General features: G+C 37.8%; 1 protein-coding gene across 1 annotated transcript in view; it reads right to left on the bottom strand.

The window, feature by feature from the left end:
• Positions 1-7,955: 7,955 nt before the first annotated feature.
• The window catches only part of LOC132074501 (dual specificity calcium/calmodulin-dependent 3',5'-cyclic nucleotide phosphodiesterase 1C-like), a 55,226-nt gene continuing 35,785 nt past the window's right edge, over positions 7,956-27,396 (bottom strand). The window contains exons 9-15 of the mRNA XM_059474359.1: positions 25,069-25,150; positions 19,191-19,311; positions 17,861-18,036; positions 14,300-14,596; positions 10,938-11,012; positions 9,285-9,413; positions 7,956-7,983 (exon numbers count right to left, since the gene is read on the bottom strand). Of these exons, the coding sequence (XP_059330342.1) occupies positions 9,382-9,413; positions 10,938-11,012; positions 14,300-14,596; positions 17,861-18,036; positions 19,191-19,311; positions 25,069-25,150 (783 nt within the window). The 3' untranslated portion in view covers positions 7,956-7,983; positions 9,285-9,381. The remainder of the gene's footprint in view (positions 7,984-9,284; positions 9,414-10,937; positions 11,013-14,299; positions 14,597-17,860; positions 18,037-19,190; positions 19,312-25,068; positions 25,151-27,396) is intronic.

Here is a 27,396-nt window from a genome sequence, read left to right as displayed (position 1 = left end):
GGAAGCTCAGCGTTCTTGGGAAGCGCAGAGATGCCAGGAGCCGTGGCTGGGGGTGAGGGGCTGGCCTCTTTCTCTTTCTCTCTTTCTCTTTCTCTTTGGATCAGAGGGCTGACGGCTGTGGTTTTGGTGCCGGACTGCTGCTGCCTGAAGGATTTGCTGCCACTGCGGAGTTTTGTCCTTCACTGCTTCTCCTTGCCGTGGGTAAGCCTTTGCTAGCAAGAGTGATCACTGAAGTGAGACCTTTTCACCTGACCTCACTGGGAGGGACCCTCACCATCTGCTTGGGTGTCTCAGGCAAAGCTCGGAACCCGGACCCCCAGCCACCCTCTGGAGGGAGCACTTCTGGGCTGCCTGAGGGAGTCCGGCTGCCGCGGATATTCCCAGGATATCACGCAGGAGATGTGAGAGCTAAAGGAAAACCTGAAACAACACCTTCCCTCCACCTTCTCTCTCGTCCTCGGTTCGCCCTGTACCTGCTGTTTTCTGCCACTAATTCGGGGGGGTTTGCTACAGTTTAACTCGACACCCCTCATCCACCTGGATTCTTGCTGCTCCTGCCATGTCTTCGGCGCTTTTGCTACACTTTGTTTGCCACCTGGGGTGTGGTTGTCTCTCCTGTTACAGCCTGCTGCTCCGAGACTCCTCCTGCAGACCAGCTCACCACCCAAGAGGCACTGAGACCGGCGGCTCCCCGTAAGTTTCGCAAGGGGAGCCCCTTTCCCTTCTCTCTCATCGCCCAAGCCCCCATTGCCACGTGGGGAGGGGCTGAAGTTGCGCCACAGCGCCCCCTGCAGTCGCGGCGGAATTAGCACACCTGCCTTGTCTGGCACTGAGCCGACAGCGCCCCTGCTGGCTGTCACTATAACTACACTACAAAAGGGAAAGGGCCTGCAGCCGAGACAGGCCGCTCCTGGGCTCCTCATTTTCTGTGTGTTGTTGCTGCCGTTGTTGTTTGTTTGTTTGTCTTGTTTTATATACATACATGCACACACACACACACACACACACACACACACACACACACATATATATATATATATAAAAGTAAAGAACTGTTGTTCCTTTTCCTAGATCTTTGCCTTAAAGCACCATAATTTCAAAGTTACAATAATTTGGAGGGAAGGGGTCATATTTTCCATCCCAGGAAGGTTCCTGCCTTCCTTGGCAGACAATAATTTAAAAAAATTATTTTAAACCAAGACAGACACTTCCCAGTGGCATCCAGTGTCAGGCCAGGCTATCAGGACCCCTATCAAGCCCTATGGTATTCAAATTGCTTTTAAAAGAAAAATCACTTTTCTCTCCTAAAAAAAATAAATGCTGAATGCAGACTGCAGGACAGTATGGTGTAGATTAAGGAGTCTTTGGGCAGGGGTTTCGGCACTTTTTTCACCATCTATTTAGCCTGCTTGAATCCCCATGAATGTAAGTGTGAGGTTCTTGCAGGGTCCTTGTTTTCTCTGCTCAAATTCTGAAGGATTATAACCATACTTAATTCTGAAGGAAGCACAGGAGGGCAGCACAATTATCCATGACTATACTATTGAAAATAAAAGGGGAAAAAAGAGAGGTTATCTCATTTTCATTAACCTGAGATTCTCTTGTCACATTGCAATAAACACGTGTAACACAGACTGTCAATGTTACATCCCAACATAGCGGTTAGCAAAAGGGTTGCAGTTGAATGAAAGTTCAATACACAAAGTTCATGTGCTATGACTCTAGCCTAGAAACAGAGTTGCAGAGAGAGGCTAACAAAAAGTAAATGAAATTATTAGTGGTACCAGGAATGTGAAAGGTAACAATTACTCACTGTTTCTCGCAATCCAAGGGAATTACCAAACAAACTTACAAACAGTAAATTTGAGAAGAATAAAAAGATATGATTTATCACATAATGCCTGTGTAAATTTTGAATTGTGTTGCCTCAGTGCCCAGTATACAAAAGTACCAGGGCTCCAAAGATAATTTGACAAAGTAATGAAGTAATAGATTCATCAGAGTGTATCCAAGTCAGAGATTTGACCTCTACCTGGGCCCTCTGGAACAGAAGGGGTAGTGGGAACACATCATTGTAGTGGGATACACCTATTGCTCTAATTTTGGTTTTTGTTCATTAAGGTCTCTTCTATGAAATGTTGTCACGCAGGTGATGGAGAGCTGAAGGGACATCTGGTCTATGAACGCTTGAACAACCAGTGAGGTTGTTCAAGCGTTCATAGCAAAGCTGACATGGTGTTTGAAAGTAGCTTCTATCCCAACTAATTAAAAGCATAGGTTTTTCAAAATGAGATTATTTATTGCAAACCCTGGTGTCTCCAGAACCCAGCTCCATCGAAGCGCTGAGTAAAATGACAAAAGAAATTGCAAATTCTTGTATGGCCTTTGATATCATAAAACAATTACTACTGATGCAGTGGACAATGAGGTGAAATAGTAGTCTGAGTAACTGCATCTCACATAATCTATAATCCAGTCTCTCCCACCACGAATGACAGAAGTATTTGCAGTTGCTGAGACAGATTACCAAATCTGCCACTTTTAATTCCTTTTTAATTCCTTTGTGGACTCACTCAGCATCTTATCGTTTGTGAAGCAGTGAATTTTCTTTTTTGTAAGCTTTTTCCCCCAAACCTGTTATTTTTTTCTTCCTGAGTACTAAAGTGAGTTTAGTCATAATCTGCAGTTTTTCCACCTGAAAAGGACCATTGAAGCTATTTCTAGTGCTCAAAATAAAACAAAGATGTTGAAATCTAAGAACTCAGTTCTCAGACTGGACAATCCTGTCTCCTACTGAAGCCATTTGAAAGCCTTTTCAAAGATAATTATGACCATGAAGAAATAAATTCTGTATAGTATGGTATTTTCTTTCTTCAATTGCCTGAGAGATGTATGCGGCCTAAGAAGCAAAGTTCAGAAGATCAATGAAATAAAGAAAAATATGTATCATAAGTTAATTCATCTCTGTTATTGGTATGTCTAATGAATGAGAAATTTTGGAGTGATTATTTTTTCAAAGAAAATAAAATGCTATTTGAAGGTGCTTGCATTCTCTTTAAAGCAAGGGAAAACAAGAATAAATGCTCTTTGGAAAAAGTTTTGAATATTTGTTTAGTAAGTGTATTTAAATAACATCACTCCAATTTAGCACATGACTCAAGTGCATAATATCATTTTTTCTATGATGAGAAATAGCATTAGCATAGAGGGTATCCTGCTTTTGGAGCTTTGGCACATAATTGTGCCTAAATCATTCATGAAGCTAAAAATTTCTAGTTCTTTTCACACTGATGTTGAGTTTTATGTTGGCTTAACAGTTTGCATTCCACTTGACCTAGGATAACATCAGTGATGAAGGAGATCAGTTTTGGTTTAATATATGTTATTTGACTGCCAGCATATTACTGAAATATATCTAAGCAGATAAAAATATAATGAATACATTGGCAAAGGTTTGATTACGCAAAGTAATCACTGAGTTTCCTGAATAAAGCATGTATGAATGGAATTAGATACTTATTAGGTAAAGCCACCTAGAAAATTAGGTGCAAAATCTCATTCTATATTTGATAATCAAACATAATTCAAACTTCTGCATGTGTTTGGGGTAAAAGCTAGATAATTGTTTTCATAAAGACATATTCCATTGTGGATGCAAACAAGAACCCCAGTCCTTTTCAAGGAGCAAGGGGGATGAGTTGTGTGGTGGGTTGACCTTGGCTAGACCCAAGGTACTACTCTATCACTCCTCTCCTAAGCTTGGCACGGGGAGAGAACATATAAGGATCATGTTTTGAGATAAGGGCAGAGGGAGATCATTAACCAATTACTGTCTCAGGTAAAACACACTTGACTTGGAAAAATGTATTTAATTTGTTATTAAAATCACAGTAGGCTAATGTGAAGTAAAACCAAATCTTAAAACATCTTTCTCCCACCTCTCCCTCCTTCCTGGGCTTAACTATATTCCTGATTCTCTACCTATTCCTCCATAGGGAACAGAAGGATGGAGAATGGAGGTTAGAATCAATTCTTCAAACATTGTCTCTGCTGCTCTTTCCTCTCATAACTACTGATGGGCTTGTCCTTGGTGGGTGGGTCCATCTTGGAGCTGGCTGGGAGTGGCTCTGTCAGACATGAGGGAAGCTTCTAGCAGAAAGAAGCTAGCAGAAAAGCCAGTCTTCCAACCATGCAAATCATAGAACCTTCCACAGGAATTAGGAGAATCAAAGCCAGCAAGGTTTCCAGCCACATATGTGAATTAGAATTGTGTAATAAGCACTGGGCATCTTTGGCTGAGTGACAAAACAAAAAAAATTAGGATAATGCCTAGCTCTGGGTCAGACACAAGGAAATGGTGTATTTTTGCATGGCCAAATGTCTGTTGGAGATTGGGGTTTGGGTAGGGTAGTGGGGTGGATAGATAGAAAATAAAAGATCAACCTGAGATTTTCATCTAACTAAAACAATTTTTTTTTTTATTTACCATTTACATAATGGTGAAAAAAAAATGTGAAACACCATTTCAAAGCAAAAATTCTCATTTGGATTTTTTCAATATGTCTTCAGTTTTTGTTTATCACTTGTTTTTAATTACACTTAAACTCCTAAAAACTTCAGCCTGACTCAAAAAACCCACTTTTCAACTGATAAAAGTTGTGGACTTTCTTCTATATTTGTTATTGCCTGCAAGTACCAGGTTTTGAAGTTAAGAAAAGGAAAGAAGTGGTTTAGAAGGAGAGAAAATAATGAATAGCCTAGTGATGGATCAATTAATGATTATAAGTAATAAAGGTTAGAATTTTCAGACATGAATATCTGGGTACGTGCATGTTGCTTTTTTGGGATGGGATGCCACACCTTATAAGAGTCATCCTGATTGGTTCCTGTAGCTGGTATGCTCAAATTGGAAGTTAGCTGTTTTGTGAGTTGTTGAAGATGCAATCTAAACGTCACCAATGTCTTTTAAAGAGCCATTTCATATTCTTCCTTCTTCTCATGAGAAGACATGATCTTGTTTCTCTTTCAGGACTAAGTGTTGCATCAGGAAAAAGAAGCCTGATTGTCACTCTACCAAACATAATTCTTGCAGCTGGCAGCAAGGAGGACTTTCCTCTTGCTGAAGTGGAAAATTTCTATGCATCATTGCACAGCCAAATTTTCCTAAATGGGATAAGGACTATAATAGAAGCAAAATCACAGCTGTATTTCCTGACTGGTGCAATAAATTAATTGATGGTACAAAATCAAGGAACAATTTCTGCAATGCACTGTATAAGTTACACATTGCTCCATGTCTCTAGGACCATGAATGTTATCCCTGAGGAACAATGCAACCATGTGTCACCTCTGAGCAGAAATATATCTAAAGGACCAGACTTAATGTGGAAAAATGTTCCCCATACAGGTAACTACTCAAAAAACCCTAGTTAAGTTGCCTCCAGTGACGATTTTTTTTCACCATGCACATAAAGTAGATTCAAAAAGCAATCCAGCATCTTAACGACCATGTATCTAGCCTCCTATGAGTAATAAAAAGCAGGCTAAACAAGAGACACATGAAAGTCTCAAAGGAAAACCAAGTGTCTTCCGTGAGACTTACAAACACACAAAACAAAAATGTTGCAAAATCATCTGCATAATTATAAAAGATACCTTTCTACATATTCTGTGTATTTTCTCACCGAGCAGGCATACCATGGTGATGTACTGTTTGCCCTGTCTAGATACTAACAATGCATTTGGCACTTAGCATCAAAGATCATGTTTATCTGCTATTAAAACAGCATAAAACCTTCTTCAGAATGCATTCTTCTATGCAAATTCCAGCTTGCTTCAGGTGCCACTTGCTAAATTAGGCAAACGGTTTCTTTCAAAAAAGCACAAAGAGGATTTTAAAAAGCACAGAAACTGTCCCACCCCCCCTCAGTTATCCTATACTGCAATACTATGGAACAATTGCTCAGCAGAGACAGATTACAGTGAAATATGTCTTTTGGGAAGGTAGAATTCCTTCATGTTTCAAACAAGTTTTTCCAGAACCTAACAAGCCTGTCTGATTTGTAACTTGGAGCCATAGCTGTTAATGTAATTCAGGTAACAGGCGATAAAAAAAAAAGTGAGAAAGGGAAGGAAATTGTCTTTAATAAGTAGACTTAGACTACAGTAATTCCAATTTTCCTGTGCTGCTGGATGATGATACATAATATGCAGAGTACTATCAAGCAGCAAGGAAAAATATAATGTCTTTGCCTTACAAACTGAAATGGATTTTTTACTTCTGAAAATAATGGAGAGATCAGTTTATCTTTCAAAGCAGAATTAGAAATGGCACCATTATTTATATGACCTGTAATTTACCTTTTTACCTCTCTCAAGGAGACATAGACATGCTCTTTATTTATATGTTTGAGTAACCTGTTTTAAAACAACATCAGAATCATGAATATTACATAAGCAGGATTTCATTAGACATCTGCTTAGTGCTCATTGCTATGGCGTGGTCTTGGCTAGATTGACACATACAAAAATTGCATCTTGCAGAAGGCTGCAAAGACAGTCAATATTCAATGGTTGAGAAGTTTTGATGAATGAAACTGGGAAGAATCCTGGTAATTCAACTCTCTCTGAATAATTGTAGAGACCTTATCATGGTGTCTTTTCACCACCATTTTCCTATACCAAAGGCATTGTCAGATAACATTCTGTGCCATCTACTCTGCCACTTTATTTTTGGGATAATTGGGACAGAAAGAAATGAAGGCTTTAGCTTAATAATCAGGGAAATTTTAACTTCCTGATCAAGAAATCATTATCAAGAAAAATTAAGACTGAAAGGTAGCTCTACATGTTGGCATGGGCAATGTAAAGAACTCAAAGGAAAAGCTTTTAACTACTTAAAAGCAACATTATATCTTTAAAAAAAATCAAAATAAAGAAAGCTAAAACCTCCATATCTGAAATATAGTCCATATATTAAAAAGTCTACATGTAGTATTATATTACATTATATTATAGTGACTATATTCTATTCTAGTGTGTTGCACTGCATAGAAGAATGCAGTACTGAAGCAGATCTGTCAAAACACCCGTTTTGATTTGACCATGAGGTGGCAGTACGGCTCATCACATGGCCAGAGCACATTAGGCTTTCACGGTATGTACCAGCTGTTGAAGATGCAAACATCCTGTATATTTCCATGCTAAAAATGCGCATTACCACTAGAGTAATAAGTTCCTAGGACAAACGCACAAAAAGGGAACTTTATATTTATGTACAGTTGGTACCTGAGACAGTAATATTTGATTGAATTGACTGTTTTCCCTAAAACAAGAAGTTATACTGAAAATTTTGCATTAACATTGCAGAATCTTTTCCCAGTGAGGAAAAAAAATGAGGATGTGGTAGAAATTACCTGTGAAAGTGTTAATCATAGGATCATACAATCAGAATAGTTTGGTTTGAAAGGGACATTTAAAGGCCATATAGCCCAATACCCCAATGATGAGCAGGGACATCTACAACTAGATCAGGTTGCTAAGAGCCCTGTTCAACCTGACTCTGTATGTTTCCAGGAATGAGGTTTCTACCACCTCAATGGAGACAATGTTCCAGTAGTAGTAATGCCATGATTACTGTAAAAAATTTCTTGCTTACATCAAGTCTGTGATGGGGAAGAATATTTTTTTCATTTGCTGTTAGTTTTATTAGAAAATAATATTATTTTTAAAAAAGTTTGGAAAGTAAAGAAAAATTATGTCCATGGGCTGCTTATAATTTTCCATTCAAAGACTTGCCAAGCAATGATTTCACATGAGAAAATTCAGTTTTCCAAAATGATTTAACAATGTTCTATCCCACAGGAAACACTTGTGCTGATGATGTTTCTGACAGGTATGTATCTTTATTCGTGAAATGGCATCCCCATATTTATTTTCTTGAAACTGAGAAAAAAGGCAGTAGTGGATAACAAACAGTATCTCCTGCAGGAAAAAAAAACCAAACAAAAAAACAACCAACAACAATAATATGAGGGTCAGATTAACATGAGAAGAAGACTAGTCACTAGATTCCCCATGTAGTAGAAGGCCAAACATATTAGAATTATTGTGGCATGTATGTATGTCTATAAGTAGATGTTACAATATTTTCCTTTGTATATAATTTAAAAAGCAACTTGGATACATATCCTACAAAGATTTATACAAAATACTATCTGCAGCTTTCTTTTCTGGGTGCAGGATGCCTGTGCAGTAGGACAGAGTGTTGTCAGTTGGGTTCAGGTTGTCAGCTGAGGCAAAAGGGTAGTGGTGAGAAAACTAAAGCTTTTATTTTAAACATACACAAATGGGCCTCTTTAATACAAATATTCCCCAGCTACACACTGAACAGAGGTTGTAAAACCCAAGAACAGAACAGACGTTTTGAAACTCAAGAACCCTAGACCCTGAAAATAGTCCAGGCTGAGTTTCACCCAGCAGCAAATTGCATGTGGTAAACACATTACAGCCATAATCTCAATCTTTCTAATTCTTTAATCTTTTTTCCAGCATGTGATGTGTGAAAGACCATGCACTGGCACAAGAGAAAGCATATGTTCAAGTAAACATTTTAGTAGTCTGCCAACAGCTATGTATTATCCATGGATAATGTTCCGTTCTCCATGTATTATCCATGGATAATGTTCCGTTCTCCACACCCCTCACATGGCTGGTAAGGAGATTCGCTCTGGAGTGGGTAATGGATAGAACAGGTTGTGCAGTATTTGGCAAAGTGCCATTCCAGTGTTTTTCTTTCTAAGGTGCATAATTCACAGTATTTTTTCTGATTTTCATCAATTAGATAATTAGCTATAATCTGCCTCTACACTGTCTAAATGACAGAAGCAGTCTGCCTACAAATTGTTTTTGCATGATTAGGATTGCTTATTCGCTGTAATCAATTGGTCCCGTGGTACCAGTCTTTTCCCTAAAGAGATTAACTTAGCTATCTTGTACAGGACAATAGATAACGAATATAAATAACACCAAAGATAAGCAACTTGCAAAGACCAAATTCACATCCTCAATCTTCAATCTTAAGTTACTGTGACACATTCATGTCATAGTCCTCAAGCCCAAATAAATACGTGGCCCTAGTCTTTCTAAGACCTTGAGAGTGAAGGCCATCAAATGTAACCTTTTCCTCAAAGTTAGAGAGTCATGGGTCTGCTCTCTTGGCTGAGCTGGTGCTCTTGAGTCCTCCTAAAAAGCCCACGTTTCTGGACCAGCGTTTCTGCATTCACCTGGTCCTGCAAGGAAGCACAACTGCTGCTCAGCCACCACCCATCCGAGTAGGGAGAGCAGTCATTCTGCCCCGTAATCTTTCTGGAGTCTTGATAGTTACATGTGGAACTGCACATACACCTGAAAAGCTGAAGAGTCACGTGGTATTTCAGTATTTAGACTTGGTTTCTGCATGACTGCAGTAAGAGCTGTGATTGGTTGTCGCAGACATTTCTTCACAGAAATCCTTTCTTTCGGATTTCTGTGTCTTCGGGAGGCCAGAGGCCTCTGAAGACAAGGTAAACAATTATTATCAGCTGCTGGGGAATGCAACAGGGGCACCTATTTTGATTGGTGATTGGTTCATGTTTTATGTTTATAATTAAGGGCCAATCACCAGTGCAAGCCAGGGGACTGAGTCCTTGGCCACAGCTTTGTTGTGGATTCTTTTCTATCTCTTCCTAGCTAGCCTAGCTGCTCTGCAAACCTCTCTCTATATTCTATTTAGTATAGTCATAATGTATTATATATCATATATTAATAAATCAAGCCTTCTGATTCAAGAAACAAGATTCACCGTCTCTCTCTCACCAGCTGCGCCCACTCAGGCGCGGTAATAATTGGTACTTGTTCAAGACTTTTTCCTGACAGACATTTAACTCAAGTATATAAGTAACATGACCTCTTTAAAGAACCGATTTTTTAAATAATTATTAGTAAGGGGCCTCTTAAGAAAAAGTACATGATTATGTGTCTGAAATTAATACATGCTTCCGGATGAAATTTTCTATGTGTTTAGTTGAGTTACTATATTTTCTTCCTACTTACCACTTTGCTAGGGCAGTAGGAAATTAAATAATTTTGATTGTTTGACTAGCAACACAAAGCACTGTATTATACTTACTTAGGAAGAGTTACATTTCAGTGAATTTCACTGATACATGCACAAAGAAAATGCTAGAAAAAATTGTTTGCATTTCTTGTGCTACCTAATAATTCAGCAATAGTCTTTGAAGAAATGTGTGTTCAGATACCATCTCATGGGCCTGTGGTACACAGGTGAGGAAGTGCAAAAGTATAAACACACTGCAGAATTTAGAGATGTTTTTCCAAACTGCTGAGGCTGTGGACTTCTACACTAGGCTCAGACTCCCTTGAAATTATTCCCAGATGCCCATGAAACTATCCTATGGCTTGGGATTGCTACAGTTTAAAAATATTTCAGTAGTCTCCCTTTTCAATAGCATCCTTAATAGAATCTCTTGTGCAGCATTTTTTTTTTCGGCCTGCTTTCTTCGTGTCCAATGTGTCCTGTTATTACAGACAGAAGAATATGGCCAGAACAAAGTCAGAAGGATAGAATCTCAAAAATCTGCTTTTCCCATTAAGCAACTCTAATAATCCAGGATTTTTCTTTCAGGCTCGGCACAAAATTTGATGGATAAGGCTTACCAGCAGAAGTTAGTAGTACTAAGCATTATGTGAAAGGAATGATTTTCCCTCATAATGCTTCAATGGCATTTTTCAAATCTAATGACAGTTTCTGGTTTGTTTAAGTTTGTTTCTGGTTACCACACAATTTTTTTCATTTTAGAATAAACTGGAGATGTTTAGGAAACAACAGATTGCATATAAAAATAGATGTCAAAAATCCAATAAAATGTTGTCCTTACCATCTGTTTTCTTTGATTCATCCCCCACACTACACTTATATTTTCTGTCCAATTTGTTGTCTTCCTTTGATTCACCTAGAAAGAAGCAATAAGAAACATTTAATGCATTTTAATGCATGCAGAGTGCATTTTAATGCTTGTAACTCAATGAAATTGCAACACCAAAGGAGATGTTGTTCCTTAGGAGGAAAGGTCTGAGCTCAAAAAGAACTTAATTAACTCATTTCCATTGAACAAAGCACCGAAAACATGTATCTAACTCCTACAAATAAGCAAGATTTAAAATCCACTTATAAATTTCTTCTAATTATCAAAACCTTTTAAAGTTATATGCAAACTCACAATGTCTCTGACTGCATTTTGGCCATTAAAAACTTGATCATAAGCTTCATTTCAGTGTCTGAAACATTCACGCTTTCCAAAGAAATGAGAACCTGCAAGGCTTCATCATAAGTGTCTGTTTTAAAGAACCATCTTAGATACCCTTAAGGTGCCTATGTAATTTTGCCTTATTTTCTCTTACCAGATTCCTTTTATCTATCGATTCATTTGTGTTGGTATCAGGAAACAATCATCCTAGCATTGATCATTGCCTTTAGAGTCTATGTAGCAAACAAAAAATCAAGGCCTTTGGCACAGCAATGGTTCATGCAGAATGAAAATAGCAGCTTAAGATGGGGTGCAATTTATGAAGCTAGGAATGTCAACCAAGAGTGACTCTTTTTTTGGTCCTCTATTAGCCATACAGCAAAGCACATCAGATCTTACCAGACCACCCCTTCACTGAATGAGAATGTTGAATGCTAGATCAAATAAAAACTTAAATGGAAAGCTGTAGGAGAACAGAGATATTTTAGCTGCAGTATCCAAACAGCAAGAATGGTCTTTTTCCTTTTGTGATGCACACCTCAACACAAAAAGCTGTAAAAGTCTCACTTCAGAATTTTTTCATGTGAAGCTGTATTACAGTGATGTTTATTCCATTTGTATTACTATTTTTGGTACTATAACGACTTCCTAGTCTTTAGATCAAGATTAAAGGTATTAAGTGTTAAAGAGGATATTATCTGCCTTCCAAATACTCCTGGGCAGTGGATATTTATTTTTGGAACAGCTCAAAAAAAAGAAAAATTGTAGAGAAATGAGGTCTCCCTCTTCCACAATGTGCCTTAACCATTAGCATATTCATTATTCTTGGATCGTAGTGGATCAATCTCTCTCTCCAATTACGTTTCATCATAGTATAAAAGAGGAATGATTTTCAAACCCTAAAATATTTAACAAGATGGAACTAAAGCATGTTCTGTTCAGTTTTTATTCAAAATTTTTCATGTTTATCTTCCTAAGCTCACTGTGTGGATGAAAAAAAAATGAATGTAAGATGATACAGGACAAGCAGCACCCTCCTCAGCTGCTTAGACTGCCACTGACCTGGGGTCTTCATACAAAGAGGGTATGAGCAGATCCAACCAAGTTTAGGTGTCTGTTTGATTAAGGTGGTCTTAAAAAATAATGGCATAGTATTCAACTGAAACTAATATGCACAAAAGTATTCTTGCATTTCTTCCACCATCATACAGCTGATGGTAATGATAAGCTAACAAACCTTTTTTAACCATTGCATTAAAAAGTTGCTTGACCCTAAGTGTGTGCAGGAAAAAATGCAGGAACATCTACACATGCACTGTTTCAGAGTTTGATCTCTCAGAGAAAGCACAAGGCAGTGTATGACAGAGAGCCTTTAAACTCACTGCATAACACAATTTCTGAACTTTCAGTGAATATTATGAAAAGGGGACTTTTAAGTAATGTAATATCTACCCTGCCAGCAGCAGAGCAGAATAATGATCATAATGATCTTTTTGAAAGAGATTAAAGAGGCAGACAAATAATCAGACAAATATATTAGATGAGATATTAACATGTAGGCATAAAGGAAGCTGTGGTAAATCTAGACATATGAATGTTAAGATTTCATCAGTCCCCAGAGACTCTGCAGTGATTGCTCCTCATAAAGGCCTTATCCCATAAATAAAGGAGAAGGATTTCTTTTCCTGAGGAAGACACTAATTTTCAGAAATCATTATAATTCCTTTCAGAGCACTTTTGACACCTGCAGCAGGGACAGACTGTCGAAAAAAGTACTAGCAAAATCACTAGAGCACACTTAGTTCCCACATTGCTAGAAGCAGGCAAAACGAAAGATTGCAGAAGTAAAGTCTGGTGTAGTCTAACTCGCATTTCATATGTCCCTGACCTTTTTGTCTTCCCAAGGGGCCCATTCATGTTCACACATGTAACACTGTCTGAAGAAACATCCCACACATTAGAGAGAATGACAGCTTTGATCCCACAACAGTTCCATTCCAAAAAAAACCCTAATTAAAAAGGAATTACTGGATCAGCAACCCTAAGAATAATATCAGGAATGTTTTAAACAGAATTTCTGCATCTCCTGCCATCTAAACTCACTGCTTGAGCCTGGACTTTCAAAGCCTAAATGCCCATTCAGTCTTTTTCTAAAAAGAGGCTTCTGAGTGGTTTTACTGCTGCTCTTGGACTGCATGATACTAGCCAAGTTTGTGACAAGACACATGTGGCTGTAATGCTATTTTTTGATTTTGGCTCCAGGGAGCAGGAGCTGTGCAGGAAAGGACAGTGTAATGGCCGAGAGACAAGGGATCTCTTCTGTTGGGTTTAATAAGTTTTTTTTATGTTTAATGGAATTTTCAAACTTTTTTTCCACCTTTTTTTGGGTCCAGAATGGGATTCTTATTTTAACTCAGTTCCACAGCAAGTTAAAAAAACTGGAATAAAATTTCTGTGAAAACAACCCTCAAAAAATAAAGGCTAGTGGTTGTCCTTATAAAAAATAAACTGAACAAAGGAAGGATAGATAAAATAAATCCTAAAAAAAGAGTGGAGAAAAATTCTCTGTTCCAAAACATATTTTGTTCTGAGGTTCAAATCAAAGATGCATTTAATTTGCTTTAAAATGAGTTTAGAAGCCAACTTTGGCTTCTCCTATTAGTTACTCAAGCAATGACAATGTTAATTAAAGCAGGTTATTTGTTTCAGCTTTTCATGCTCTGTATAATAAGAGGATACTTCAGTTCCATGAAAAAACTAATTTTTCCTTTTTCCAAGCAAGGATGGTGAACCCCATCTACAGAAGAACACTACTTGGAATTTAATTTAGTTTCTGATTCCCATATGTAGGTGACTATGCCTATGTTCAGGAAGAGACTCTGGGCCCAGGAGTGCTTTTTCAGGGCATCAGGTTCCCCTATCACTAAAGTGAGTTACTGGTTTTAGGGCTGGATTTAAGTTTTGAAGTAGAGAAATAGAAGAAGAGAACTCACCATTCTGGACATGCTGTTTCTCTTCTCCCACAGTATGATGAAGATCCATTTTCTTATCTGTCCTAGCTGCATTTTTCCCTTGATAGGCTTCGTGCTTGCTCATGCCACTTTGCCAAGTGCCATTTACAGGATTCTTACTGGAATCTGTCCTTTTGCTTTCCCCAGGATTTGGTTCTTTACTCTCTTCTGTCTTTGCTTCTGTGACATCTTCACCTGGCTTCCCATCATGTTCATCTCTTTCCTTTTCATGTGTTCCCTGATAAGCATTTTCCTCTGCTTCTCTCTTAGCCTTTTCTTCTGCATCTTCAGCAAAGAGAGCAGCCAAGCAAGGAAAGAAGTCACAGCTATCAGTCAATTTGACAAGCACAACTCACGTATCTAAATCTACTTCAGCTTTTCACATGCAAATAAATTTACTTAGATAAATACAGGAACTGATCTGACAATGGAAAAAGAACATAAGAGGACATTTAACAAAATATTCTAAAAACAACTGGTTTTCAGAGACAACCCTGGTTGTCCTAAATTTATTTTATGTGTATGTCTTTTTCTTCCCATTTAAAGTTCACCTTGAAAAGGTGAACCCAAAATTCTTGAATGGCAAAAAGAGATACTAGCTACTGAAGGCTGTAGGGATGTCTCACAGATTTCACAGAATATTATGAGTTCGAAGGGATCCATAGAATGCAACTCTTAAGTGAATGAGCCATTCAGAGGTCAAGCTCTGCTCTAAACAACTGAGCTAATCTCAGGGTCTCATGGCATACAGAAGCATTCCTCTCATTTGGAGATCTGAAAAAAAAGCTTTATTCTGCACCTGAACTACAGGACAGAACTTTGTCTCAGGAGAATTGGACCTGCTACAACACCATTGGGTAAGTGTCTCTTGTCAAAAGTAGTGTCAGAAAATACTTTATCTAAATGGTGCTTTGTACACTAGAGTGTTTGTTTTGTCAGTTCTTTTGTTTGATGCTCTTTCATGATGACCATTTAGGCAAAAAAACCCAATCAGTAATGATCTCAATTTTATCAAACAGTATGAGAAATTTTTATAAATATCATAGGTTAAAAACAGCTCACTGAGGCTTCTAGGGACAATGCCATTACCAAACGGAATACCGTATTTTACAAATAATTTATTATACTATTAGCTACAAAAATAGCCCTAATAGGTTCCTTCCTTTCTGACCCCAAATTACTATTTGCTGTCAACAAACAGTAAATATTTCTGTATTCTCTTAATAATAATTTTTTTTATTGGCAAGGCATCTTGACTGCAAGACACCAGTTTGTCAAGGGTCAGCAATTTAAGCCCCTGCTGTGTGGTAGGCCTTGCTGCAAGACAGGCAAGGAGGGTGATGCAGAAAACTTGCTGCAAGTCAATAGAAAATAGCAGCTGAGCAAAGATACTGAGGGCAAGTGGAGTGCAAAACCAGTTAATTAGTCCTTAGCCCATACAAAGATATTCTGGGCTATAACTCTTGTATAGATATACAAGAGTTGTATAACTCTTGTATAACTCTTTCAGGATATAAAAAATATGCATGCTTGTACTGCTAAATGTACCTAGAAACACAGAAATTATGTAAAAGTCCCTCACAAGTCTGTCTTGCACATAGCATCTTTATACTGTTTATGCTTAGTCAAGAAAATATATATGGTACATGGTGAAATTAAATTCTTAAAACTAGTTACCTGTATTGTAACTTCATTCACTCATCACTTTTATATCGCAAGACACTGAACATGTTTCATGCTTTGCTTTTTTGGTTAGCTTTAATTTGGTCCATAGGGAACTGCTAGATATTAAATAAAACAAAAAAAAACCCAAAACCAACCAAACAAAAAACCCACAAAAAACCAAAAACGAGCAAAAAAGTACCCCAAAACACACACCAGGGAAACAAACAAACAAACAAACAAACAAAAGTACCAAAACTAAACCACCAAAAAAAAATTCCCTGGGAAATAGATTTTAAATTATGCTATTGTTTTCATCTTCATGGAAAGCCCATGAAGAGTTTTTCCTAAATGGCAAGTTTTAATCACAAAGGAAAACTTGTTTTGAATAATACATGATTTCCTGAATCTTAAGACAGGTCTTTCAATTGGAGAGAAAAAAATCTGCTCTGACACTTTGGAGAACTGTGCCAAATCCCTAAATCACAGTCACATATTACATTAAAATCAAACTCCTTCCATTTATATGAAATAGAACAACTCCATTAAATAAGGGATTGAGCAACAACCATTCAGATCAGAGAATAAATTGTATCACAGTTTCATGGAGAAAAGAAAAAACAGTGACCTATTCCTTCTTTTTTTTTGCTCCAAATCTGGTCTAAATCACCTAGGGGCACTAAGATACCTTGCACAATCATTCATACCCTTGAGCTGAGGGAAATTTATACCTAAATAATTCTCAAAAGATGGCTCTCAGTATTTCTGAAAGATCTCAAATAATAGAGATTTGGTAATGTCTAACTTATTAGACATTATAATAATGTCTATAATAACCTGCCACTTGTTTCTCCTCTTAATGGTCCAGGATATTTGAATAAAAAATAATTTCCTTATTTTGCAGCTGCAGTAGTCTTCAAAAAACTGCTTTCAGATATACACCTTCTTAGCAATAAACAAGTTATCATAATTATCATTGCTGTACTCTGCTTTGTCTACAACTGGTTCATATGTTTTTTCAACTGCAGTGGCCAAAACTGGAAACAGGATAACACTGAGGGCCTTCTCACTGCTGAAAAGGTGAGAAGAATGCCAAAGGGGTCCTAGAAGCAAAGTCTTTTGGGGGGATTTTTAGTGTGTGTATGTGGGGAGTGTTGCTTTGATTTGTTGTTTGGTTTTTTTCAGTGATGGTAGGATGTTGGTCAGGATGTTTTTTCAGTTTCATGACAGTATTGAACCCTAGTCAACCTTCAACCAACACAGCCCTCGTAGTCTTCTGAAATATTAGCAGTCCTTCCCAGACCGATGACACCACACACTGTTTCAGCTTGCTGCCTAATTAATTTACCAAATTATCACCAGAAATACGAAACCAGCTGTGAATAGAGAATATTCTGTCCTTCTCCTCTGAACTATCCCCCAACTACCATCCATCTCTAAAAGTACCACCCCTTTGCAACCTGAACAATAAATAAATAAATAAATAAATAAATAGAATTATATATTTTTATATATATATCTTTTAAATTTATCTATATCTATATTTATCTATAAATATAGATAAATCTAGATTTACAAATACCATTCCAACTATTTTTGCACCCACTGAGTCTGATCTGTGACTTTAGGGGAATTCCCTTTAAATTTTTTTCTCTTCCCATTGTTCACATTCTCTTTGTATGTACATTTACACAGCATAAGAAGAATATAAGGCACAGATGAATCCCAATGTTCCTATCTTTCTGGATTCAGAGTGGGTCATTGAACTCAATAGGTGGATTCTTTCCAACTAACAGTTTGAGAATGGTTGGACTGAAGATGAGTTTGAGAAAGAAGAGGTCAACAGAATTTTATTCTTTCACTAAGAACCCTGGCTGATACCTTTGGTGGCTTGTGCTTTCCATTTCTCCCTGTTCTGCTGCACCACCTCAGTCCAGGTGGCTTTAAAACATTTGAAGTCCTCAGTGAGTATGGAGCAGTTGAGTGAGGCACTTCCTTCGGACCCAGTGCTCTTGACACTTGATCTTTTTACTTCAGAGTGACTAATGCTATTCAAACTAGGACACAATATCACAAAACACAGAAGAAATTAGCATCCCATACACTCAAATACAGCTAAGAAAAAATAATGGTTGAAAGTCAGATAACAGAGCTACACTGGAAAAACTAAGCTTGAATCCCTTATCCTTCCTATCTCTCCCACCCCAGGACAACCAATGTTAAAGTACAGAGTACAACCTGAGCCAGTATTAGAAATAAAGGGCTGCTTTTCCCCGTCTTATTTTTTGGCATTCATTCTCACTAAGTGCTGTAACTACTTTTTTTGTGTATCTCCACTCCCTAAATATTACTGGAGAGTTAGCCAATTCTAGAAATCAAATATGTCCCAGAAGGAATCTCCTAATTTCACCAATGGCAGGTATTAGGCACAGGTAAATCTCATTTAAGGGCTTGGGGACCTCACCTGAGGCTTAGGCATTCATTTCTGTTACAGATTCTACAGTTGACTTTTGATGCTTTATTGTGAACATTTTAACAAAGACAGCAAGATTACTGACATAGAAAGATATTAGTGTTTGGTCTTTGTTTGCCCAAGAGCAAAGTCAGCTGGGAGAGCAAATCCTGAATTGATAGCCCTACTCTAGGGATCACTAGCCACGTGGCATTTGAATTCCAAGATATGCCTTGTCAATTAAACTACTAAAAGAGTAGTATCTCTAAAACAGCAGTACAGGTTGAATGGTCCAAGACTTCCTACACCTAAACTCCAGGTGAATTGTGGTGATTCTTTGCACATTTGCATAACCCTAAATACTGTCACAAAAGTGTGCTTATTCTTTCCAGCTATCATTTCTGTTTCAATCCCATTCATATTCCTAGGCGTGGAGAAACAAGTTCCTCCCAATTACTCTCATTACATTCTCTCTGACAGTGACTGAGAGAGCACTGAGAGTGTATCTGAGTGCATGGCTACAACCATTTGTGCTTCTTGCCTTAGAAGGTATGACTCAGGCTGATGCCACCCTCCTCCCTCTTGGACCTCCTCCAGGCTGCACTATCCCTGCATAAAGTTACCTCACGAGGTGAGCTGCAGTGTTGACAATGGGTCCTTAAGCCACAAGAAAGACATACACTGAAGAGGGGGGAAATCAGGGCAGTTGATTGCAATGGCAACTCATAGAGTGAAGGGACAGAGTGCGAGGTTATTCACCTGGAACGCCTAAATCCAGACAGGCCAGAGAGGGAAGATTCATCAATTAGCGGAGTCACAATTTTCTCTGTCATGTCGGTCAGCACAGTAAAGGTGGGTTCCACAATGAAATCAATGAAACCTGAGCAGAAACACAAGCAGAGTCAAGCAGGCAAGAGGAAGATTAATGTGGAATCTCTGCTTCAGTGAATACAGATGACCACACTGTAAATGACAGTAAAAAAATTAAACTTTGAAAGAAGTACGGGCCAATACTAGAAAGGGAAAACTGAATTATACATTAATCCCTGACCCAAGACTCTCAATATAGCATGCAATGAAAGGAATCTTTTTAAACATTGGAAAGAAATTCTGGCAAATCAGAACATAAACTCATCAAGACTTATTTTATAAGAGGAGTAGTGTGATATTGAAGTCAAATTCCTAGTATATTTCAATAAAACTTAAAATTCACCTTCAAAGAAGAACTCTCTCAAAGAAGAAACAGCAATAATACCAATAACCTTGAACCTCCCTTATTTACAGCATCAATATGTTGCTGTGAATTCCCTCTCCTCAGTGCTTGGCTGGTTTTTTCTTGCTGACAATAAAGAGATCTAGATGCTTTTCCCACATTTTTTAATATTAAAAAAAAAAGAGAGAGAAAATAGAGACAAAAAAAATTTCTACTTCAGTATATAGTTTGACAGAAATGAATATGGACCTGATGTGAACATTGGGAAATGCAGACTGATGAGCTCTGTGGACATAAGGTTATGAGATGAAGGAAAATCTAAATTGTATGATGTCTTGGTTTGAAAGGCCAGGTGTCAGCTAATGAAAGCAGGAGGCTCGCTTGAAATAAAGAATGTAAACTCCCTCTCTCTGAATTATTGCAATTTTGAAACTGGGGGCTCTTAGGCAAAGATATGGGAGTAGGAATAACAGTTCTTTATTAGGCAAAAAATAAAAGTGAAGTAAAAATGCAGTAATACAAAACAACACTGACAGAGTCAGAATATGACCTGACTCACTGTCAGTCAGGGTGGTGGTAGTAGTCTGATTAAATGGTAGCTGCAGTCATCCTGAAGTGATAGATATGGTTCTTTTGAAAGCAGTGATCCTGTAGAAAGGTGTAGTTTTCTTCTGAAGATCCAGTGGTGGTGAAGATGGGCTTGGTCTTCCTCTGGGAATCCAGTGGAAAGGCTGACTCTGGTGTTTCAAATCTCAGATTATATTCAGGTAGGAATGCCTGGCTCCTCCCCCTGGGTGGAGCATTTCACAATGGGATGATGTAATTTTATCAGTCATGCAGTGAGACTCAATGGTCTATTAACAGAAGATATTTTCTGGAGGGAGGATTGGTTGTGGAAGAGATAAGGAAAACTGTCCCACCTGGTTTTAACAGGTGGCCAAATTAACAGAAGATAACTGCTCCACCTCTAACAGATGGCAATAGAATATACACCCCAAACCACATCTTCCATTTCCAACCCAAGATACATGAATAAAATGTGGAAGTGAGTAGCTTACATATTTCCCTAATTCTTTTAGTACTTCATTTATGAAATTACTTAGTGCTGCAGGTAGCCAAGAAAACAACAAAGTCCTTGATCCCTCCTAAGGCACGTTGAAATTCAGGTTACAATTACTACTGTTACAAACCCCCACTATTACAAATTTTAGGTATTTTTAAATTTTTAACAATTAATTTTTCATTAACAATATTTTAATTTTTCTGGGCAAGTAATGATATATTTATATGCTACTGGTGATTCTTGATGATAACATGAACAACAAAAGAAGTGATCATATGGTTCAGGCACCTGAATTCATGCTTCAATCCACATCTTGAGTGCAAAGAAGTTAAGTATCCTGCTAGTTCCATTTCCCTCCCCATCTTTTTGCTGAGTTTTGAAAAGGATGGATTATAAGGTGTATTTTCATGACAATCAAATAAAAAATGTTACTTTTACGTTATAGGCTGTAAATCTGGGGACACATGCAGTCTTATCTGTACATGTGAATCACATGCCTGCATAACACTGTATCAGTCTTATCTAGTAAAATTTAGAAAAAAAGAATTCCCAGGTAGTTAATCAGAAATGCATGCAGTATAAAACTTGAACAGAAAATTTTATGCTAGACCACAATGCTGATAGTCCCTGCAAAATTAATGTAATTTTTTTAAGCAACCAACTTAGAACAGTGTTAAATGTGCCACAGGAATCATAAGGATAATGAGAACTTGATTTACGCATCTGTGGCATTTGTGTGTCTGGCTGTCTATATGTCTCTTCCATTCTCCTTCACTCAAAAACTTATTTACCTCTTAATGACCAAAGAAACCCAAGTCATAGTACCTTGTCATTCTGCTCAGCAAGTAATACCACTGCCATTTGCTCCTCCACCACTAAAAACCCTGAGACATGCAAATCTCTGATACCAGACAGATTAATGCATCACTAACTCCAGCAGCAGGATGGTGGGATCTGTTTCCTGAGATACTGAACAGTTACACATAAACACATTAAACAGTTGTGTTTAAGAATCAAGTTTTCCCTGTGAGAGGTCTTGCATCTCATCAAAAAAGGTGAGCAGAGGTCCCAAAAGGGACCACAGGTAAACAAACTCAAATACATAGGATAACTTTTCTTTGGTAAGTGGCATATTTTTCCTCTATTACCTGTAACATTAATAAGTTATTCAACTATGTTACTTTAAAATAGGGATTATAACAAAGTTGGAATCATAATCTGCTATTGTAGAAAAAGAAATTAGGACTTTATTAAGCATTATATAACTTTTGCCATATTCGCACATGCCTTGCTCCCCTTGTTTCCTCTTCCTCTTTACCTGAAGACACTGAGATTTAAACACAGTAATTTAGTTTGCTATTTAAAACCCTGAATATCAAATCAGCCTGAGTTTTAAAACCTATTAGTGGTAATGACCAGTTTAACATTTTTCTCCTTCAACAGAATGAACATGATAAACACTTCTGTATGCTAGAGACTAAGAAGATTTCACCAGTTAATACTGCACGTTAAGAGTGAATTCCAGGCATATGCCTAGTGTTCACTTGCTATACCTGTGAACATCAACATTGAAAAAAATGGATAGAGGACAGTTTCTCTAAAGTTCACCATAAAGCAAAAAATCAGCAGCATGCACTCATTAGCCTTCATCCACTGTTTTCTGAAAGTACATTTTTATTTCTTGATAGTAAAAGGACAAAAAAATATACTCTTGCATATATCAGCTGCGAAAAGAGGACGGTGACAATAAAGGCTGATCTTCAATTACACTAGTTTCCTAGAGTTTGAGCCAGAGAGGTTTTAGCTCCTGATATGCTTGTTGGAAAATATTAAAGTCTTGGTCCGGTTTACTTTGCATTTTTTTTTCTCTCCCCCACTTTGAACAAGCATCTTGACTTCCAAACATAACTCTCCCAGTTTTTGTACTTCACAATGGTACAGAAACATTTGCCATACTCATTCTATTGAATAAGAAAAGGGATGATAAATTGGTGATCATTGTTAACATTAATAGGTTTTCAAAATAAAGTTCAATAATTTATATTCATTGGGTTTTTATTTATCAGCTTAAACTGAACAATTTTTTTCATAACCTGACACAACAGGAGAAACACGTTCTTTCCTTTGAGGAGTTTTTTTTCTGTTGGATTGCTTAATTTTATCAACTGTACTGCTATAACCTGCCATTTGTGTGAGACTCTTTAATTAGTGAAAATGTGTGCCTACTGTTGTTGCATCTACAGTGACCTTACAGCAGCAAACCAGCAACTACAAACAAATTGAGCCACTAGAACACAATTTCTAGGCTGTGTCCTTGATAGAACCAAAAGCACAATTGTATTTCACTAAGAACGAAAGTTTTTAATTTGTGAGAATTGATGGCTTAGTCCTTAGTGCAGATGACAGTCATAGAATCACTAAGGTTGGAAAGAACCTTTAAGATCGTAAAGTCCAACCATATAATAGCACAATTTGGAATTCAGTAAGAACTTACTCCTGCAAAGAAATGTAATTACTATTCCAGGAAACATTTTTTTAAGACTATTAATTGGGTAAATAAATAAATGAAAGGAGATTATTTGTCTGAGAATCTACCCTACAACTTTGAAAGTCTTATCTCAGCAGATAGCCAGAAAATAGGTGGTTGCAATTTAACAAAAGGGACATAAAGAAAGACACTGTCAAAAAGTGCAGCAGACTGAGAAATTAATAATTTTACAATGGTAGAAGGCAAAAATAAAGAGTAGTCTATTAATGTCAATGGATTACTAAACTGCACAAATGAAATAATATATGACTAAATAAGCCTGCCTTTGCCTACTGACAAGTGCCTCTATGGTAAATTGTATTTCTGATGGTATAATATAACAATAATTTTTCAGTGGCTTCACACAAGGGGCATCAGAACAGAAGATTCTTTCCTCTTCTGGTCTTTCTGAGCAAAGGAGCCCGAAAGGAGAGGACCAGGAGAACGGGGTCCCAAGCATACACAACCCTATGTGGAGGGACCCTGGGGAAGGCAAAACTCCTCTTCCCTGTAAGGAGTGAGGAACATGTCTGAAAGTTGATAAAACAGATGTGTAAGAGAAGTATCTACCTGTAACTTCTCTCACAGCAATCAGAGAGGGAGAGTTTTTCTTCTCCCACAGCACAGAAATAAGCCTATGTCCAGGAGTCTTCAACATGAGTTTCATCTGAGACTGTAGCACTTCAAGTTTTGTTGCTGCTTTCCTCCACTGAGCTACTGGCAGAACACACAGTTTCTGGTAGGTTATTGTTCCAGAGGAGTAAATGCTACAAGCCTGGTAACCAGGCCAGGCTTGTATAGGGCTCTTCAGACTCAGATTCTTAGGTGAATTGTCTAAATTTCCAAAGCCAGAAAAATCTGAGATGCTGTCTCTGAGATAATGGCTTGCTTACCAGGAACAATGAGGTAATTTTAAACAGAAATAGCTCTTAGCCAAAGATATGAATTTATAGTTTCCTAGATTCAGGGAAATCTTTGTTTCATTATTTGAGAGAAATTTCTTGCTTTAAATTTTTGTTTGCTTTCTTTAATATGTTTTCTATCTTTCTGGTTTTTTCAGTTCTCTCAATTTTAGTGTCCATGTTATCTTTCCCTTTTCATTCCATTTAGCTACCTATTCTCCAGCTGAGGTTGGAACATATTCATCTATCTTCTTCACTTACTTCAAAGGTATAAAATCCACCCACAAATCCACCTTTTCCATGTTCCCTTCATTGTACGAAGCCCCCTGAATAGTTTTACTAGCGCCTCTTGTTCTTTCACTAAATGTGAGGCTTGTTGCCTCATGCTTCCCCTGCTTTTTCACTCAGTAACTGAAGAAGAGGTAGAGAAAGTGCTGTTAGTGAGTCTGTAAAAAGATCTCTTTTTCTGAATTGCGGGCACAGAAGAAGATTTGCTAGTTGCTTGGATTCAGTGAAAAGTAATGTTTGGTTTAAAGCATCGGGAGGGAAAGCGAGAAAGGAATAAAATATTTTGTCCAGGTCATCAAAGGAGCAGGCATTGCCTTTTCATGTACACCAACGACATTCATTCACATGATATTCTCATGTGTGCCCTGTCTTCACAAATCATGAAATCATGGAGTAAGTGTCATAACCAGGTACTGTAGTTATTTCTGCAAACACATCAGAGGCAATTTGATTACTGTATTGGAACCATCACCATAAATTTAATGGCTCTTCTTTGAATTGTTGATCTGGGGAAAATAATGCCATTGTGCCTTATTTCCTCTCTTTAACAGAAATCCAAATTATATCACTAGGATCTTAGTACTATTGAGAAGATGAAGTTTTTCTTTTAAGATGCTACTTTGCATGCACCAAAAGGGACATACCTATTTGAGACTGAGCAACCATAGTAGATGTCCGATCACATAGAGGAGAGAAGGGCAGCCCTAGTTCTGCTTCCTTGTCACCCTGGAGAAAAAAATTGAGAAGAAATTTTAAAAAGACAAAACACATTGCACTTTTCATATATTATGTCATGACTGTAAAAGCCTCTCATTTTACTTTCTTTAATTAAGTTTGGATTTTGTTTAGATTGAGGTTTTTAAACATAAATTGTGGAGAATTTGAGTCTCGATGGAAAAGTTATAGTCCAAGAAGAACTTAGTGAATTAATATCTTGATTCCAGTGACTTTTCATGAGACCTTTCCCTGCTTGTTTGGTACTTCTATGCACCAACTAAAAACCCCTTGAGCACAAGAATGCTTCTCACTGCAGTTCTCCAGAGATCTCGGTTCTCAGAGCAAATCTTTGATGAGCAAAGATCACTGTCAGGACTGATTTTTCAGGGCTTGCAGTTCTTTGCACATCTTTTAGATAAGACTGGCTGCAGATTAGTAATTTTTTCCAAAGAAAACACTAAGTTTTCTATGAGAAAGTAACGTGCTTGGTTGATGTTGGGACAAGCTGTGGACATTGTCTACCTGGATATCTCCAAGACTTTTTATATGATTTCCAATAGCCTCCTCCTCAAGGCACTGATGCATTATAGTATAGACAAGTGGTCCATGCAGCAGGTGGGGAACTGGCTGACAGGCCCCAGCCTGTCAGAAAGTGGTGGTAAATAGCATCTTTTCAAACTAGCAACCTGTCACAAGTGGGATACTGCAGTATTCAATACTGGACCCAATGCTGTTTAATATCTTTACAAATGATCTGGATGATGGGATCAAGTGTATCCTGGTGAAGTTTGCTGATTGTACAAACCAAGTGGGAAATGGAGCACTTCTAAAGGGAGAGCCATCCTGCTGCTAGAGCTAGATAGGCTGGAAGAGTGGGCTTACAAGAACCTTATGAAGTTCAACAGGGACAAATGTAAGGTGATACCACTGGGAAAAAATAATCCAGGACCACAACACAGGCTGGGAACAACCCAAATGAGGAGCAGCTCTGTGGAAAAGGACCTGGGGGTCCTGTTGGACTAAAAGCTAATACAAATGTGGTGCTCTGGTGAAGAAAACAACAGAATTTTGGGCTGCATCAACAAGGGCATCACCAGCAGAGATAATGAAATCATTATTCCACTCTACTCAGCACCTGCCAGGTCACAGCTGGAATACAGTGTTCAGTTTTGGTCCTCCCGTGCAAAAAAAAAAATAAGTGGATAGGCTGGAGAGGGTCAAGAGAAGGGCTACAGAGATGATGAAGCATCTGTGAAGCCTGTCATGTAAGAAAGGGCTGAGAGAACTGCATCGTTAAGCCTTGAGAAAAGAAAATTTAAAAGAGACCTTATCACCAGGCTCCAGTATTTAAAGGGTGGCTACAGAGAAGATGGAGACCCCCACTTTACAAGGAGGCACATGGAAAGATACGGGGTAATGGATACAAGTTACTCCTGAAGAGATTCTGATTAGACATAGGACAAAAAATTTTCACAATGAGATCAGCCACTGAAATGATCCACCCAGGGGAGTGGTGGATTCCCTAGCATTGGACACTCTGAAGATTCAGCTGTAAAAGGTGCTGGATCATCTAGACTTTTGCTAAGAAAGACTTAGCAAAAGAAAAGCTAAGCTTAGCTTTTTTTTCTTAGCTAAGCTAGACTTTTGCTAAGAAAGGTTGGACCAGATGATCCAAGCTTCCTTCCAATCTGGTATTCTATGATGCTGTGAACATGACATTTCACATTACCTTTAGATTACATTTACATTTTAACTACATAAATCCAAACATGCCTACCAGCCCTCAGAAGTGCAAGTCCTTTTCTAGAATCACAAGATAGTAGAAGATCAAGTGTTATAACCCCATATTTCCCAGTTTTCCAGTTTTTCAAGTCACATGGTCCAAAAGGCCTGTTATTTTAATTCAGTCACTCTGTAACATTGCTTTGTGTTGGGAAGATATGTATAGGATGACACAGCTGCAGTACTCCCTACAGAGCATTCAAATTTAAATAGCCTGTTAAATATACTGTAAAACAATTTACTTAAATTAGCAGGTCGTTATAATTGTGCTGAATTTCTTGCCAGTGTTCTGACCAATGTCAAAGAGAAGCTAAAATATTCAGGAAACATAGGCAGAGAAAGTCTTCTGTGGATATAAGAGCTAAATTCCTATTTTTGTTAATATAACATACATAAAAGGGATGCATATTTTCTGTTAGGATTTTGTGTGGAACAACAAGCAATAGTATCCTCTATTGCAGAACAATTCTGAT

Source organism: Ammospiza nelsoni, chromosome 1 (genome assembly GCF_027579445.1).
Source record: "Ammospiza nelsoni isolate bAmmNel1 chromosome 1, bAmmNel1.pri, whole genome shotgun sequence".
NCBI lineage: Eukaryota > Metazoa > Chordata > Aves > Passeriformes > Passerellidae > Ammospiza > Ammospiza nelsoni.
Note: the sequence above shows the minus strand (reverse complement) of the source record. Positions and strands in the feature narration are given on the sequence as shown.